This window comes from Mycteria americana, chromosome 2, assembly GCF_035582795.1.
Source record: "Mycteria americana isolate JAX WOST 10 ecotype Jacksonville Zoo and Gardens chromosome 2, USCA_MyAme_1.0, whole genome shotgun sequence".
NCBI classification, from domain to species: Eukaryota; Metazoa; Chordata; class Aves; order Ciconiiformes; family Ciconiidae; genus Mycteria; species Mycteria americana.
Window position 1 is genome coordinate 41,352,682 of NC_134366.1, and position 19,400 is coordinate 41,372,081.

The 19,400-nt window shown below is 37.6% G+C and overlaps 1 protein-coding gene across 1 annotated transcript in view; it reads left to right on the forward strand.

The window, feature by feature from the left end:
- Positions 1-19,400, forward strand: part of KCNH8 (potassium voltage-gated channel subfamily H member 8) — a 197,914-nt gene that overhangs the window by 75,973 nt on the left and 102,541 nt on the right. Inside the window, exon 3 of the mRNA XM_075495570.1 lies at positions 4,405-4,536. Within this exon, the coding sequence (XP_075351685.1) occupies positions 4,405-4,536 (132 nt within the window). The remainder of the gene's footprint in view (positions 1-4,404; positions 4,537-19,400) is intronic.

Consider the following 19,400-nt stretch of genomic DNA (forward strand, 5'->3'; position numbering starts at 1 on the left):
CTCTTATGCATATATATAATGATAATTATTATTTGAAGAGTGATTGTTTTGTGCCACAAGACTATGACTAATATGCAAAACATTTACACTTTCTTTTTTTTCTTCAGGTACTTGGTTTCTTAGACTATGAAACATTTCATTTGGTTAGTCTTGTATGTTATGTGCAGATGCAGAGCTTCATGAAAGAGCTCTGCATCTTAATCCCTCTTCCTCTCACCACAGAGAGGTGGAGATGAATCACGGAAATTTGTTCATTTGTTATTTTCTGCCCTTGAGTGATGGAAGGGGCAATACAAGCTGGCTCAGTGTCTGTCTGGAGGGTGGTGTGGCAAGCAAAGTCCTGAGGAAGTGAAAGTCTGGAGGTGGATATAACCACTGACAGTTGATGCATGACAAAAAAAGGAAGACTTAAGCTTGTCTGCCTGGACAAAACTACTCCCAGGCTGCCTAGAGCAAAAGGAGAACATAGCTTTGCATCAGTATCACTGGTTCTAAGTAACTTATAGGAATATGGGTGGTTAAGAAGATACTTACTGCAGAAAAGCTCAATTGAAATTTTGAGGAGATGGATGTAGAACTTAATTATTTTACTAAAGAATGAAATAAGCTCGTTGTCAATAATCCCATTCTATTTCTATATTATGATACCTCTGCAATACCCAAATATCCACCAAAGATTTCCATTCTGAGTATTTCGTTGAGCATTGTCTAGGGTGGGCGTGACTAAAGATTGAGTTAGTATTATTGTACATTGCGTACACATAGCTCATCAATAGGGCTAATGGTCTGAACTGTTCCTCGGTTTAAGCAGGCCTTATTTTCTGGTGAAAGGAACGCTTGCCTCTGAAGGCTATTGGCATTCTGATGGCAGGGTCTTGTATAAAATCTCCCTTTTAAATTCCTTGGTCTGTTGACCTTTGTTTTTATTTCAGTCTGTGGACAGACTTCTAGCTGTCAGAGCAAGGAAAGGTAGAAAGGGTGGTTGAGAAGAGTGACCATAAAGGACTCTCTTTTTTTATGTGTACATAAAAGGTGGACTATAGTGAAATTGCTTTGTGATAAGATTCTGCTTCATTTGGTCTCTTTTCTCCTTTCCTGTGATGTGCTTATATAAGCCTTGAGGATATTAAAATATATTTTGAACCTTTGGTTCATAATGCAAGAGAAAGATTAGACTCTTTCTCCAGAAGTGGTGGCTTGGAGCAATAAAGAGAGTTTGTATATAAATAAACCTCCAAAAGAAATTTCTTTGAAAGACGACTCTTGACAATAGAGAAGACCTTTGTATGCACCATCTGAAGCAGGGAAGGAATTTCTGTCTCACAGATGAGTGCACTCAAAAGAACTGTAACAAAAGAGGGCAGTACTTTTTCTGATGAGTAGAAAGTTCTTCTTTTGGCTTGTAGAATTATATGATGCTGGCTTTCAGTAAAAGCTATGTAACGGATTGCATTGGATCAGTATATTTTTCCAAGAATGCTCCTCAATAATGAAAGATAGCACGCTTCTGTTCTTGACAGAGTGCAAACACATATTGACCTAGTCTTGACCTAAACTGGATCATCTCCTGCAGTCCTGAAATGTACTTCATATTTATTTGCTCCTTTCAGAGTAAAGATGGAAAAAACAAAAAAACAAACCAACATGCTCAACTTAGGACTTCTGAAGATTGAGTGTATAAGCAATGCCAAGACTGGCAGCTCCACCATGCATGGCACTAGCCTGGAACTTTTCAGGAGAGAATAGCCTGTGCATGTATTGGATATGTGTTTTCTTTAGTGGTGCATACCATTTTTTATCCATATTTGCTTTGCTTAGTGAAAATATTTTCAGACATATTTGCAGAGGAGGAGGAGGAGAATGAGAAGGAGAATGATAATGAGAAAAAGTATGATTGAAGAGAAACAGCAAATGACATTAAATGATGACAGGATGTGGAATGATTTCAGTGGTCAGTGTTTAGCTGCAAAGAATTCAAATGCACTTTGATTATACAAAAGAGGAAATGTATTAAAACATGAAACTTTAAATGGATTTGTCTCTATTTCTAATGATGAACCATGTTACAATAACTTCCCTAAACCTACAAATCTATCATTTCAGATAATATTACCAGGTGTGCTTCTTAGCATAACTGAGTTAGGTTTGTTTGAACATGGCTGGTGTCTACAACTTTCTTCCAGGAGCAGCCTTAAATACCAATTTGTGTGTGTGTGTGTAGAAAAGACATTAAACAATTGAAAAGAGTAAGATATGCTTCTATTTCTGGAGGAGATTACAACATCTGTTTAAAATAACTGTGGCTATTGGTGGTGTTTAGAAGAAGGAGTTGAGAGTGACTTCTTGTCCAACTAAAACTACTGCTAGAATATAGCCAGGCAGAATGTAACTTTACAAGAAATAATTTGGCCAGTTTAAGAGTTATAATGATATTCTGTAGAGATCTGTGATTCTATTTTTAAGCAGGAAAGAAAAATTGCTTAATGCTGCTTCTCTTTGAATGCATCACTTCAGATTCATAGGGTGATGGCTCTCTATAACATTTGTGACAGTAACAGCACCGAGCAGTTTTTCCCAGAGGTTTTGATAAAAGAGTCAAGTCTGTACAAAAATGAATTAAGGACAGAAAATTAAAATGGAAAAAGGAACAGTAGAAATATCTTGCGTCTGACATCAGTTCTACCTTCTTTTAAAAGGGCTTTTTTGCTTGCTCTGTCTTCAACCTCAAATGAGAATATTTAAACCCAATATAAAGCCAGTCTCCTTCTTCCCATGATTTTTCTCTCCTTCTCCAGTCTTCTTTCCTCCTGTTCCCAATTCTCCCTGTCCCTTCTTTAAACACCTTAAGTGGAAGCATTACCTGATGACTGAACTAGTAATGTTACTCTCAAAGCTACCTGTCTGCCTCTTGGAAAGTTTGACCAGCATGGAGAGGACTAGATGACCTTCAACTGTGGTGGCCCTTCAAAAGGAAAGCTGCTGTTTCACCTCCCATGCTTGCCTACAGCCTTCAAAAGGCAGTCAGGGAACTTCCAGTTGAAAATTTAAATTAGAAAGCTGAATTGTGATCTTGGTGTGTCTAGTTTGTTTTCAAGACTGCAGAGTTCAGAAGACAGAGAATAGAGTAGGAAGTGACTAATCTTCTTGCTCTTCCTAAGGACCCCTCCAAAGCTCAGCTGATCATTTGGCAGTAGTCAGTTGTGACAGCAGTGGTCCAGGGAACTATTCCTGTTTCCTTTTATGAGTGAAAGTAGGCTTGTGTTTGTAAATGAATGCCAAAAATAGTATGTTGGGAAGGAACATGATTATGGAAGTGTAAAGACACGTCCAAAAAAGAAATTTAAAACTAAAAAAGTAATGCTGTAGCAGTACTTACATATCTTATAAATAATATTAATAGGCTGATGGTGTGTGGAAGTAGTTAATGTTGATACCCCAAAACTGAAAAACACAAAAGCCTGGCGCTGGGCTGAATTATCCCAGAATGGATGGGATTGGGATCTTGGGTGTTTGCTGAGATCTCTGTTATACTTCCAGTACATTACCAGCACCTAGACATTCTTTATCTTCTGTTCTGACTGGTCTGCATTAATGGCAAACTTATGAATGATGTCATTGGAATTGAACAACATGCCTTGCAAACAGGACATGTGACACAATCAGTGACAATAACAATTTATTTTAGCAGTATAATTATGTGGCAGGTGTGGGCAGAGAAAGGTTGACATGACTTAAAAATATTGCTAAACTCAGCATTGTCTAAGTCTTAGCAAGGTGAACATTATAGACAGTAAACAAGATAGCTGATATTAATTTTACAGATTATGTGTGGTATTATAAATCTTACCATCTGTAAGATGCAAGGAGTTAATTCTATTTCTGTTCTAAGTCTGATGTCTGATTAGTTTAAATATCTTTGAATTAGTGGAATGATGCTCTGACTATCAGGTCTTCTGTCAAGAGATTTTAATGAGTATCAAGTCAGATGATTAAGGCAGAATGATTCTATAGTAAACATGGAAGCTTCAGATGTCAAGTTAACAAAGTGAAAGCTATTCCAGTAAAATAAGCAACATCAGTTGAGAGTTCAAAGGAAAGCATGGTTTCAGAGGAGTAAGCAGCTTCATTAAACTCTATTAATGATCCCTGTAGATAAATTTTGCATTTAAATTAATGCCTTGCTTCTAGAGAAGGCAGTATTACTGAGCTTCAACCAATGATGCAAAGAGATTTACATGAGCTGAACATCTGTGATTCCCTGACTACTGACCTCCTAAATAAGATTTTTTTTTTAGAATTACGTTAGTTGTAGATTTAGTAGTTTACCCCCCCCCCCCCCCCCCCCCCCCCGCCCCTGCGCTAAAAGATATCTGTTTGAATTAAATTCATTCTTTATCCTTGCAGGGTCTTCATTCTGGTGCCTACTGGATATTGTTCCTATAAAGAATGAAAAAGGAGATGTAGTACTCTTTCTGGCCTCTTTCAAGGATATAACAGATACAAAAGTGAAGATTGCTGCAGAAGACAAAAAGGAAGGTTTGTGTGAATTATGTTGGTTGATAAGAACCAACATTGCTAAGTTTTTTGAGATTCGCACCTACATGAATTCTCTTATGTACGCTTTTCAATATAGAGATGTCCTAGCTTTCCAAACAAGAAATTAATATAGGACATGGAAGGATAAACAATCTATTGAAGTTCTTATTTGTAATTTTTTTTATTTACACATTGCTTTACATTCTGTAAACATAGAATCCAGGGACAGAGTACTTTGTCCTCAAAATTAAATTTGTTTTAATGTACCATGATTTAATTGATTTACTTTCTGGACTTTCAGAGGTACATATTGGAACAGCTAGACGTTTTCAAGCATTCCTTACGCGAATCTGATTTCAACATGGCTGAGAGATGAATGAATGCACTTTTTCACGCTTTTCTATAAGCAGAACATACATCTTTAGAAATTATTTTTCCTATTAAGAAGCATGACTATTCTTGTGTCATCTAATTTTCATTACATTATATGAAATTATAAGATTTATTATGTCTTTAGGAATATTCAATAGTGTAAGAAATAAGTCCTCACATTTATTTGCTTCTGAAAGGAAACAATGCAAGGATCTTCTCAAGGATTTGGAAAAAGATTGTGTTATGCTAATGATTCACAGCTGCCACAAAATAATTTTGACTGTATATTGTAGTCAAGTTTTGCTAAATTCTGCTAACACAAAGCAAAGACAGTGTGGAGGGATGGAGGTTATGCAGTCAGCATTGACCTGTGTTGTGTATCAAAGGCAGTGAACTTATTCCAGGTTTACATTTTGTAAAGGTATACTGAACTAAGACTTTAAGTTTGCAATTTTTCAGTGTCAAAGGAACTGTCTAGAAAAAGGTTCTCTGTAGAGGGTGAATGAATTCTGTGAAATTTCATTACTGCTGAATTTTCCAATTTGGTACTGCTCTGGGATTTATTTAAATTTTTCACCCTGTGATAGCCATTTGATCTCTGCATACTTCGGAAACAACGCTGATATGGCCTTAGGACACCCTTTCTCCTTATAGGTTTCTGAAGCAGGGGAACAATTAGTACTCAACTTTTTCTGATTTTAAATATTAGCTTTTCAATAAAATAGTTATATTTCAGTTACAGAGAAGTGTAATTCAGCATTCTTTTACAACATATCAATACTTTAAACCAGAAAATATTATGCTTCCCTGTGCTACTGGACGTTCTTAAATCAACATTTATGCTAACAGCGTCTGCCTCTTCTGTACATTTGGACAAATAATTTCATCTTTGTCGTACTTTTCAAGCCCTGAGTAATGGAGGGGGTTTTTTTGCATCCTTCACTTTTTGCACTAAACATATTTGAGAATTTCTGAGCTGGAAGACTGGAGAAAGGCTTTGAAGTAGTACCCAGGTAAATTTTGCAGCTTTTCCTTACATCCAATTTCTACCAATCACTTCACCTCGAAGTAAAACAGTTAAAATATGAAACATATTTTATCTAGTTTCTTCTTAAACCTTAGAAAACCTTACACTTATGAAAGTTTTAGGAAAGTAGTTTATTAAAACATCATATGTGGGGCCATGTAGAAGAGAGTTTGTCAGAACATCTGTGCTCTAGAGGCTAATGATTTACCTTATGAGAGATGCAAATTCTCAGGATATACTCAGTGAGAAATCACATTTAGTATGCCAGTGATGACTTGAAAAGGTTATATCACTGATTGCTTGTAAAATGACAGCTATTGTTTATCTGACAAACATTTTATAGCTGTATGCTTATTTTAGGATGGATTAAAATGATCTTCAGCTTTTGATGTGGGTTCATGTCAAATTGTAAATCTAAGCAGATTTTAACTCATGTTTGCTCTTGCACAGTTAAAAATTAATACTCCTACTGCGTGCTGACAGAGGAACACACTTATGCAGAGCTACATTACACCAGCAAACGCCTATTCAATTGCTATAAGCTTATGAACATTGACATTTAGCTGTCTTCCGCGATGTACTCTTTAGAGCACAATCCTGAAACTTGGTTGTTTTCTCCCCTTTGTACTCATTTTAAAACCATGGCAATCATTTTATGCTATGGTGATACTTGTTTGCATCATGGCAACAGAAAGTAACACTTAGTGTGGGGCTTTGCCAAATACACAGTTTTATATAATATAGTGAGATAAGAAACAGGATTTAACCATTTATTCAAAATATTTACAAACAATTCTAGAATTTTAGTTTTATGTAAATCTACCTAGCTATATAAAAATAAATTTAATGGTATGTTAGCTCTTTGAGTAACATTCAAATTCTTCCCATGCAGAGTGATTCATTAGTCCTCCAGTGGTGAACATCATCATCATTGTCACAAAAGAATTCCCAGTACAGTCTATGCAACTGATTCAGTATCTGAAATTTCAGAATGTTTCACTTCTAGAAGTAATTGGTTCTTCTTTACTTAGACCACAACCACTATCAGGCACGTAGGATGCACCTCATATTAACAGAAAATTGAGTTTGCATTTTGTTTAGAGGTATTGAAGAACTTTTTTTAACGTTGAGTGATTAACATTCATTGCGAAGTGTTTGATACACATTACCGGATATTATTTTCACAGTTAATATTGCTGAAAAGATAATGTTACTCTTTCAAAGATTACTGAATTTGTCCTTTCAAAAATCAGGTAACTTATAAACTTGGAGTTGAAAGCCAGCTCTTGCTATAAGATAATTGTCATTATGCGCAGTTTTCTATTGCTGTTTTGGCATATATCTTGCGGTTAGATTTGTGTATGGGAAGGAGAACTTAGATACAAAAGTGCTCAGTGTGGAAACTCTTCTGCCCATGCAAGGCTGTTGTATTAACGTTTTTGTTTCTGTCTATCTCTTCTCTGTACTGCCCAGAACAGACTTTGATAATTTGTATGGAACATTAATAGTCACATTCCATCTCCTTTTAATTTCTAAACTCCTTAGAAAGCTTATCTAACAAAATTCCTTCATGTTCCTTTTCTCCTAAGTCTGCTCTGGACCCCTTGGCATTCCACCAACACTCTATGGTGGAATACACTCTCACTGGGTGCGTCTCCAAAAGCCTTCTCCAGACTCATTCTTCCTCATGTCTTTCCTACCTTTGATACCATCTGTTTCTTCTGTAAAATCTTGTTCTCCTTGTACTTTCACAGTGACACCTTCCTGAGCTTTATCTCCTGGTTTTATGGCCTCTCTTTTCTTGTGATTGTCTTCTTACTTTTGCAGAGCTCAGGAGTTGATACCCTCTTCAATTTTCTGCAGACATTTTCTTATCTATTTTATCTTATCTGTTCACGCAACTTCAGTTGCTCCTTTGTGCCAATGCGCCTTGCAAAAGTCCACTTTTTTGCCTGATTTCCCTTAACCCAGCCCAAATGTCAGATGTTGTCTGTGACCTTTTCTTTTGAATGTCTCATTCTAAATACAAATTTAACAGAATTATTTTCTGCTTTTTTCTGTATAAAAGTTTCCAGTGAAATCAGCCCTATCAGCCAATGGGAAGAGTAGACTTTGTCCTAAGACTTTCAAATAAGAAAGTCTTGCCTGAGAAGTTTGACAGTCTTTAAGAAGTGCTGTGACAGCCAGCAGCTCTCATATGGCTTCATTTGCTTGGTTTGTGCTTTTTAAGTTAATTTACCATCCTCCTCCCTCACCCCTGCACCTCTTTTAATTGCAGTGTTCTTAGAGACCTCAACTTTTCAGTATCAGTAATTTGCTTTCAATACATGTTTCCCCTACCTGTAAGTTTATTGTAGAAATACACCCTGCTTTCCATCTGCTTAATAATACCTATAATTTACTGTTATGAAAAGCTACTCAACAGCTTTTCTTCCTGAACTTGGGCTCTTTAATCAAATTGATGGTCTTTTTTTTATGAATACAACGATTCCTTCAGAAACTGTTCCTTAACCAGTTTTATGGGAGACTTATTTTAGCATCCTAACTTATGATTAGCTACATTTTGGTAAACTGGTTAAGAGTTCCATTGTCCTTTGGGGGGAAAACTGATTAAACTGAAAATACCAGACTCCAAATCTGGACTCCAATATGGTATGGCTGGGTCAGTGTTTTTTCATTTCTGCATAGGTACTTTCCGTAATACACTTGGACACGTGCTGGAAGTTAGTGAGATTACAAGAATCCAGGTAGGGAAATCGGAAATTAAATTAGTCTGCAACTACTTTTAGATCTCTATTCTGTATGCAAATATGTAATCATATGGGTTATATAGATATAGAGTTCTACTGTTATAATCACTGCTAAAATTCCTGTTGAATTTGACTCGTTCCAAAAAGTTTCCTTTAGCCTTCATTGTTAATCTATTTGTTGTTCTTTTTCTTTGAGAAAATTTTTAGCTCTTTGTTTGAAAACAATTATCTTAGGACACATTTTCTCAACTTTACTCCAGCATTATTATAAAAATGTGTGCAATAGATAGTAACCACAGAATCGCACGATAGTTGAGGTGGGAAGACATCTCTGGAGTTTGTGTACTCCATTGCCCCCTACTCAAAGCAGTGTCAGCTAGAATAGGTTGCCCAAGACCATGTCCAGATATGTGCTGAATATCATGAAGGATGAAGACTCCACAAATTCTCTGGGCAGCCTGTTCCAGTGTTTGACTGTTCACAAAGTAAAAAAGCTTTTTCTTATACTTAAATAGAATTTCATATATTTAATTTTTGTGGCCTTTGCCTCTTGCCCTTTCACTGAGCACTTCTGAGAAGACTCTGGCTTTGTCTTCTTTATCTCTCCCCATCATGTATCTATACACATTGATAAGATCCCCCCCTGAGGCTTCTCTGCTCCAGGCTGAACAGTCCCAGCTCTCTCAGCCTCTCCTGCTGTGTCAGATGCTTCAAACACCTAATCATCTTTGTGGCCCTTTACTGGATTTTCTCTAGTATGTCCATGTTTCTTTTGTACTGAGGAGCCCAGACCTGGGCCCAGCACTGCAGATGTGTCTCACCAGTGTAGCAGAGGGGAAGCATCACCTCCCTCAACCTGCTGGCAGCGGTCTTCCCAATGCAAACTGCAACGCTGTTGGCCACCTTTGCCACAAGGGCATGTAGCTGCCTTATGTTAAACTTGGTGTCTACCAGGACCTTCGTGTCCTTGCCTGGCAATCTGCTTGCCAGCTGCTTGGCCCCCAGCCTGTCCTAGTGCATGGGTTTATTCCTCCCAGGTGCAGGACTTTGCACCTACCTTTATTGAACTCAATGAGGTTCCTCTTGGCTCATTTCTCCAGCCTGTCAAGGTCCCTCTGAACCTTCTTGCAGCACAAACATCTGATGTAACAACTCCTCACTCCCAGATTGTATCATCTGCAAACTTCCTGAGAGTGGACTCTTTCCCTTTTTCTAGGTCATTAATGAAGAAGTTGAACAGCATTTGCCATAGCATCAGTCCCCCAGTCATAATGTTATTGAGTGGCTTCCAGCTGGGCTTCATGCTGTGGATCACAACCCTCTGAGCCCTGCAGTTCAGCCAATTGTCAGTCCACCTCACTACTTCCTCACTTGTTTGTTGGTCATCGTCTTCTCCTTATATTGTTCCTAGTTTGAAGACATCCTTGCCAGGTTGGCCTGCCTGTTGGCAAAGACGCTTTTACCCTAGTAATAACGTGAATTAAAAGCTGGACTACAGCCTTTCCCACCACAGATTAAACTAAGCTGCAGTGTTATGGTTTAACTGGCTAGCTTTTTCTGGCTTCTTATTAATCCTTAGGTCTATACGAATTTCTAAGAAAACAGATTTATTTTGATTATGCATCATTTGTTGGAGGGAGGGGTTGTTCTTTTCAGTGTGCCCGAAGTGAAATACCATGTGCCAAACATTTTGCATTCCAGATTTTTATGTAAAAAAAAAGTCTGTTGGCAGCAGGGATGGGCTCTTCTTCTAAGAAATTCTGCAATGTGCACTTTGATTTATTCTGCCTAATTACTGTCTCAGCTACTTTGTGATTGCTCAAGCTACAGCAGTGAATATCAGGGCACAACTTTTCATTTTAAAGCTCCTTACACCTGTCAGGAGGCAGGATATTGAGAAGGAGATGTACAGTCACCTAGATGTACAGTATTCAAAGCAGATTAAATTGTTTCAGGATGCATGGGGTACCATCCTGTTCTGTCGATGGAGGAGGTGGGCTAGAAGCACAGTTTTATCCCAACTTTCCCACTGCCCAAAGGAAGAACGTATTGGGGAAGCCTTTATCCTGCAATGACTCAGTTACATCTTCTCTAGGATGACTGCTCCTGGCTGACCATCGAGTAGGAAGGGTCTGCATCTCTTCTGTCCTCAGTAAAGAGAAACTGCTTTCCTCCTGGTCAACGCATGAGAGAGTAAACACTTAGGGGACAAAAATAGAGCTGCCTTTCTATTCCCTGTTCCTGCAGATACATGTGAGCACATAGATGCTCTCACTCTGCCCTTTCCACCTTCTTATGTGAGCAAATAAGTTGTATTTGAGCCTTGAAGCTTTAGAGACGTATCAATCTTTGTGGCCATTGCTTTAGCTTTTTACCAAGTGTTAAATGCGAGTGGCAGTTCCATTCCAGCAACTCTCAGAAAGGCACACGGTATGTTCTGGAGGTGAGAGGGAAGTGTCCTTTGTGGTATATCTTTGTGGAGCAAAAATGAGAAAAAGACAAGCAAACTCTGATTCTTGACCAAATGCAGAGGAGCAGACTGCATTCTGGGATATCCTGGAAGGGTGGGACAATATATGCATTTGCAACCAAATAGTTCATAGACTCACCAGTTCCTAGATAAACTCATGCAATAACCTCTAGATTTTCCTTAGAAAGCAAATTATCAAATTATGGGGGTGGTGAGGGAGGAGTTGTTTGTTTGGGGTTTTTTTTTTGTTTTGATTTTCATTTTGGTGCTTTTCTGTTTGTTGGACTAGGTTGATGGCAGACTTAGTGGAAAATATCTTTATATTTTCCTTTTAGAGTTTGCTAGCTCAAACATGTAAGACTGACAACAGAAAACGTGGAAGGAACAGGGAATATGTTTAGTATGTGCATTGCCAATTAGAAGAGCTCTTCAGAGTTGTGTGTGATAGGCGGTTTTTTGAGTTTTTTTAGAGGTGTAGAGGGAGGGTTTTTTTGAGGAGGTAGAGGGTTTGCAAACTTTTGTACATAAATGTCTTATTTCTCTGGAAAAAATCTGAAAAGGAAGAAATGTCTTTAAAGGCTTTCACAGGTCTAGACACAGCCTGGTGTCCTACATTTTATTAATTAAGAGACCATGAGGACTAGAATGCATGTTGCGTATCTACTTTGCGTTCAGAAACACAAATAAGGGGACTTGGACCATTTGCAGAATTCACCTGTTATTGCAGTTACAGTGAATGTAGTTCATGCTGTAGCTCCTCAGAGCAACTCTGAGGTTCTATAAAGACTCAGCAAATAAGACCTATTACAGGTGAGTTTTGCCTAGCTGTAGCAAAGATGGGTTTAGAACTGCCAACCATCCATCCTATCTTATATAATTAAGGTTGTAAAACAGTTTTGGTTTATGACCAGTCACTTTCATAGTCTGAAAATCTCATTCCTTGAGAGATAATCAGACATACTTTCTGGGAGTTTCAATGACCACATGAAACATATGCACAGACATTATAGGTTTTTGAACTTATATATGTCTTATCTCTTTAAACTATATTTTTTTTAAAAGCTGTTTTTCCCCCCTTTTTAACTCTGGACAAGTTGCACTGACCACAAAACATTTTTATAGGTGACTGATCTGGTTCTGAATTGTAGATAAATATATTAAGAAAACAAGTCTTCATTTTCAAAAGACCTGCTTTCATTACAAGATAGAAATTATTCAGGTGTACATATTCCTATTTTCACTTATGTGAGCAAGGTTATACTTTACTGTCAACTTCTGTGCAAATTTTTTTTTTTTATTAATTTGTGCAAAGAACAATGATTGTGAAATTATGATCACCTCAGATTACAAATAACCTTCCTCAAATATTCTGGAGGAGAAAATATCACTAAATGAAGTATGTGATTGAATTAATGGAATTAAAGGAAAAAAGAAAACCTTTAGGTTCAGTGAGATTATGTCCTTAAATACTACATCCTTGCACAGAAAGACAGACATTAACACTTGCTGAAGTCAATGAAAAGTTTCTCAGTGACTTAAATAATTGGAAATATTTAAGCTCTAGGGTTTTTTAAAAAATATTTCAAGTATTTTCTGTATTATTACAATTATGTTTTTGTTCATAATGATAAATGAGCATATCACTTTGCCATGAGCTATCATTCACCATGGGAAATACAACCTGTTCCAGGAAATAAAAGTCACATCAAAAAACAGCTGAAAGAATGAGTGATGACCCAGCTTTAAATTCAACACTACATTTTGTTCTGTAAGAACTACATATGACCACTCACTTCAGTTAAATCAATAAACATGTTTTAAATTTGGTGGCATAATAAAAAATTACAATTTTCTCCCTTGTGAGATGACTCTCTCTAATGTGTAGTAATAAGCTGGTAAATAAACTATTTTTACACAATTATGAAATAGTTATTTTTAAGATGGAATATTTTACTTCATTATAAGAGATTCTGTAACTTTTTAGGTAAAACCTGGGAGAAGGCAGTAGTATTAATAAATGGGGAAATAGCTTAAAGTCAATTCGCCTTCAGAGTTCTTCTACTGAATCTCAGTCTATTAGAAGTAGTTGTGTCTATTGAAGAAAGTTGTGTCTACTTGGATTTTTTTTTTCTCCCAATTCTGAATTGTATGAGATAGGCCCAAATACTGGCATCTAAAAAAGAAGACTTATTTATTTAGGAGTGTACACCCATCAACTACCAAAATGGAGGTGGAGAAAGGCCCTTTCTTGTGGTCTTTGTGTGTCTTTTCCCCCCTACCCATTTTTTCTTAATGATGGAAGAATCAGCAGCCCAAAATGTGGTCTTATAGGCATACCACTGTTTAAAGGTCTTTCTGATCCATGAAACAGTACTAGTAATGTATACTATTGCTTCTTTTCTCTGCCTGTTTGAAGCTGAATTTTCTCTGAAGGCACAATAGTAAAATGATGAAAATCATACAAATGACTCTGTGTAAAATTGGTCCCTTTAAAAAATATTCTGTAATAATGTTTACAGTTTTTCAGCTGTTATGTGCATTAAGTGCATCTTCTTATTGAATCAGTTAATCAGTTAACAGAATAAAAAAGTGTCTAGAGGCTAGCCTGGATCCACTATACAGTTAATAGTTCTGTGAATATTTGGTTGTTGTTGACACAAAGAATGTGTCATGCAACCAATAGACCTCCTGCAGCCTGTTGCCCATGGTAGTGCTTTTATTCTGTCATTAATACCAAAGCAGGCTTTTATCAGTTTTCTCTTTATTGACAACTGCTGGTGTGCTGTTCGTTAGAGAATAATATCTGAAAGTTAGCTAAAGGTTTTAAAAAGCCTAGAAAAATTCATACCAGCCTTCCATACAATCTGTTTGTGAAGGTTTTTGTATGTTCATTCAGAATCCTTTTGTATTGCTTTATCCCAATTGTCTCCTTCGGAATTTACTTGGGTGGGGTTTTTTTTTTTTGAGGACTGCCTATGAAATAAATGTATTTTGCGTTAGTGATACTGGATACGATTAAGTACCATTGTGTTTCCTATAGACATCATTGTATTTATTTTGTGGCATGTGGGCTATTCATGGGTGTCTATGCAAAGATCATACTTTCTGCTGTGGTTTTCCTTACCTTATGATGCAAGTGATGAGGGTTTCTCAAGACTTGTATTAAAAGAAAAAAAAATCTTGATTGCACTTCTTACAGGAAGCCTTTCATAGATAGAATTGTAAGATTAATAAATGATTGAGAAATCCTTTAAGAAATGGTTCATTGAACCCAGGATCAAAAAAGAACAGGTCAGTACTTTTAAGATATCCTAGGTAACAACATCTCACTGTGCGATTGGGCCAAGTGGCTGGATTATGACACCCTAGAGAAATAAACAGGAAAGTTAATGGTGGAGGTTTATTTCCCTGCCTGATTTCAGAATACAGCAGTAAGAGATATCATGCAGGTACGTGAATATGCCACTCCCTCTGTGTTTTGAGGAGGGGAAAGCTCCAACCAGCAGTAGTTTGAAGTCACCGTGTTAGCCCAGGTACTACCCCTTTTCACAGTGCTCCAGCATGTAAATGGAACAGCATCATGGATCTCTTCAAGTCTGTCCATATCTGGATACTTCTTAGCAATGAAGAAAGCCCATTTGTCCTGTTCTACCTTTTTTTGTTGTTCAAAAGGAAATTATTCCTATAAGGAATATTATATTCCTATAAGGAAAGGATATTATTTCTATGACAAATTTTCTTAGGTGGGAGCTGGCATTAGCTGCTGTTTCATCTCATGATTGACTTTAGCTTTGTAAACAACAAAATAAATAAAAATGTCCTTAGCTACTCTGCCAACTTATCCAGTCCTCTGAGTAAAATGTTAGTAGAATAAAAATTTTATTTATTCCTCATACTTGCTCCTGGACCTCAAAAGTGCTAAGAAGAAGTCATCTCATTATTTTAGGCAAACCTATTTATAAAAGTATACATTACACTATTAAATAAACCTAAAAAATATAATTTTTCCAGATAGCAGGCACTGTAGGGTTGACTGTTCATGTAAATCTGGAGCCATCTGATTGTAACTCACTGCTTTTCTTCAGAACTCTTCCTTGCAATGTGTTTAAAGATAGCTATATCTATACTATCTTTCCTATTTTTGCCCATGTGGACAGCCAGGTTTGATGCATGTCATGACTTGAGATAGTCACAGAATCAGAATCACAGAATCGTATAGGTTGGAAAAGACCTTTAAGATCATCGAGTCCAACCGTAAACCTAACACTGCCAAGACCACCACTATACCATGTCCCTAAGCACCTCATCCAAACGTCTTTTAAATACCTCCAGGGATGGCGACTCAACCACTTCCCTGGGCAGCCTGTTCCAATGCTTGATAACCCTCTCAGTGAGGTAAAATTTCCTAATATCCAGTCTGTGACCTATCTGGTCATATTTATACTGTTTGAAGAGGATAGTCAATGTGTCTGAATCAATCTTACCCTAAGCATAACAGCCCCACCTGGCAAGCAAACAGGACTGTAGTGGCAATCAAGTAGTTGGGGCTGGAATACAATGTTGAGCATGGAGTTAATGTGGTTGCGAAGATGTAAAAAAGCAACAAACAGTTATGGTCTTTTCCCTAGTGGTGATATCTATCTTTTCAATGGCTACTGTACTCAAAGGAGTGAAAAAAATTGCAGAAATACTGCTAAGAGGTCCAAGTCTGTAGCCTCACAGCCTTTAGGATAACTCTGTCGTATTGGTTTTTGGTAGAACTATTTTCTGTGAATAAAGTTACTCAGGTGTGCATGTGTTTCCAGGACTAAACCCTCAGACTACTTTACCTTGCCCCTCTCTAACGCATTCACATATTGTCAGTATATTGTGTTGTGGATTAAATTTGAGAGGTGCTGGTTGCTTTTATTCGTTCTCTAACTTTATGATTGCTTAGGTAAAAACAGATAAATCTCTTGGATTTTCCTGTGTAATATGAATGAAATGCTAGATATTAATTTTCTCTTTCGTGTCCATGAACACTTGTGTAGAAAACTTTCTGTGGTTATGATCCATGATCAGACTGGGAGATGATTCTGTAAAAGAGCATGTTGGGCATTTAATCACACCAGAGGGAAATCTAGGTAGTGGTTTTAATTAATGCATATTCTGTTGTGATAATGTACAATCTGAGGAAAAAGTGAAGGTAGTTCTTTCAAAGGGATACAAATTAATGCTGTGAAAAATGAGGAAAAATACCAAGGCTGAGATATTTTTTGTCAATAATGTGTAACCTTTCTGGCCAGAGCAGGTTAGCTTATTTCAGTATTTGGAAAGAGATGCATTTCATGGTCTCTCTCATGTCACAGCTTGTCTGCTATAGAGTGAACATAATGCTTCTGGGTCACAGAGTTACTCAGTGTAGACAGCTTGGGTCCACTGCACATGGATGTGCAAAAGATGATGGTAGTTTGCTTGTATGTGATGGATTTACTTTCCAAGGAAGCTCCTATACCTGCGCAATTACAGCCAAGCACGGGGCTGGACACCTAGAACAAGAGCAGGGTGGTATTCAGGTGCAGCCTGCTCGTGCCTGTGGAAGAGCTGCTGGGCCATGAGCCGGTTCCTGTCACCCTCTCAGCTGTCCTGAGAAGGAAGGTCCCTGGGAGCTGCCATGCTGCAATGGGCTCCCTTGACCATGTGTTGAGCACCCCTCCTCCAGGTCCAGCTCTGCCTCAGGAAGGACTTGAGATATCTTTTATTTGTTACCACCTGAACTTCGTGACTGAAAGAACAGTATGAGTCTTATCTCCTATTTGACAACTAAACACTTTCTTTTACATTTCAAGGATTTAAATGTATCATACTTTATCTTGGGAATGAGAACATTATAAACCATAAAGTATTCTGGACTATGTCCAATGCTATGCTCTGACTACTCTGATGTGCTTTGAAGGAGAGCAGACATAGATTTGGTTTTAATTTGGTCAGTAAGGCTGAGTTTACAGTTCTTTTGCATTTCTGGGGCAGCATATACTTAGCAGAGCTTATCAGAAGTGGCCAGGTTTTATTTTTCTGATTTATATCTAGGGAGTAGATATATTTTTTTCCAAAGGGACAAGGAAATAGTTAAGCCTCCACTTGCTATTAAGTGGAAGATGGATGCCTCACGTTCTTATAAAAACACAAACAGAAAAGTCAACAGTTAAAAAGGCGTTTGTGTCTGATTGTGCTTTTTTTACTGCAACCTTCCCTTACAAGATTATAAGAAGTCTTAAGCTGCTATGAGACTAATGTTAAGAATGGCAAAAAGGCGGTGTTAGTTTCTTTCCTTAGAAAAGACTTCTGAGGTTGCCATGTGTGATGGTCGTGGTGCTATACCTAATCTCATTTGAAAGAAAAAACAACACAGAAGGACAGCAAGAAGAGTTAAAAAACGTATTACAACTTTTCTGAGCAAAGAAAAGGGGATTTAAGACTAAATCGCAAAGTATCTTTTTTAAGGGCTGTTTGGGGGGGGGGGATTACCATCACACAGGAAGGGGTGTGTAGAAGCACCAGGAGACAGAGCCCCAGATCTGAGCTTTTTTTAGAACAATGATTTCTCGCAGTATCTGGGGATATGAGAAAACCTTTTGATTTTAAGCACAGGGTAAAAATAACACAGCTGTATTTAAAGTGACTTTCTGCTTATGGTTGGATTTACTATTGTATCTTTTTGCTAAGATCAGCCATGGAAAGACGAAAGAAAGTCTATCAGGTACCTAAAATTCTTTTAAGAGTCAGAAAGAAACAGCTGGGTATTTATAAAAAATAAACTGCCTCCTTCAGAATAGTGATCTGTAAACTGAGTGTGACAGTAGAAGGATGAAGGTTACAGATAATAATCTCACACATACAAAGGCACACCTGGTGAACAACATAGTTTACTAAGGATCAGGATTGCCTCTTTTCCTAAAGGCACTGGGAAGATCAGAAAGCAGGAGAATTTGTAATTGTCATTCATTGATTTATGTTATAAGCTATTGACACGTGCTCCAGCTATGGCATTGTCTGATGGCATCTTATCTGCATAGGCAACTCGCATTTTTTTCACTGCTAATAACTACAATAAAAAATCTCTACCATTTCTGTTTAAAAAGAAAAAATATTACTTCATAATGAATGTCACACTTTTTTATCTGTTCTTTGCTGTTTCTAGGAGTTGAGTGACTTCCAATATTAACATAGAGGTAGCATTAATCCTTTGCAAATAGTGGAATCAGCATGTGATGGAAGTCACTTGCTCTGCAAATATGCAACTAGTATGATTCTAAGTGCCATATCAAGCCCCACAGCCTGAGCAGGTTAATGAGTACAGAATTCTTAGTGGCTGGAATGCTAAACATACGTAGGATAAATGGGATCCATCTAACGCAAAACATTATCAGGCTGCTGGCACATAAAATTTAAAATCTTATAAGGAACATGGTTTTATTTAAAGAGTGGACAGAAAATGAAAAATCAGTGTCAATAAATACACAGGAAAAAAGAAACAACTTTAACTGAATATGTGTACATTGACTGTCTCCATAGTAATTATTACCATGCTGCAAAGAGACGGAGTTGTGCGCAGCTTTCAGCTCAGTGCTCAGCAGGTAAGAAAAAGGCAAATCTGAGGTTAAGAGCTATTAAGAAAAAAACTGAAGGCATTATTACACTATTGTATCAGGCGATTTTGTATCCATATCTTGATTGTTGCATGTTATTCTGGAAAAAAAGGAGCTACTAAAAAAGATCTCTCTAAAAAGACACAGGAGATCTAGGAGGGGTAAAGAGAAGGTATTCGAGGTTGACTAGAGATAGAGAGCTCCACTTCCACACAGGAAGAGCCTTGTATTGCTGGGGATGCTGAAAGTACTCAAAGAAACTCCACCTAAAGGCACCGTACCTGCCTTCTGCAACACAGTGCAGTGTGGGTCTCGCAGCACATCACCTAGGCTGTTATACCTACCACCTACCAGGATGGACTATCTTGTGGTTTGTAGGCTAAGGACATGGAGAGGTATTAGATGTGAGACATCGTGAGGATGAAGCCTTTAGCTAAAGAGTCCTGAAAGCATTGCTGGCCAGAAACTTTTGTGGGTATTTGCCCACTTTCTCAGCCTACCCCATAGCAGGTCTGAAGCATGTTTTATTGATTACTTTGGGAGGCAATAGGGAAAAATGAATAGCCTCATCCAACATGGCAGTTTAGGTTTAGAAAGGGAAGAAAGAGAGGCCTGTA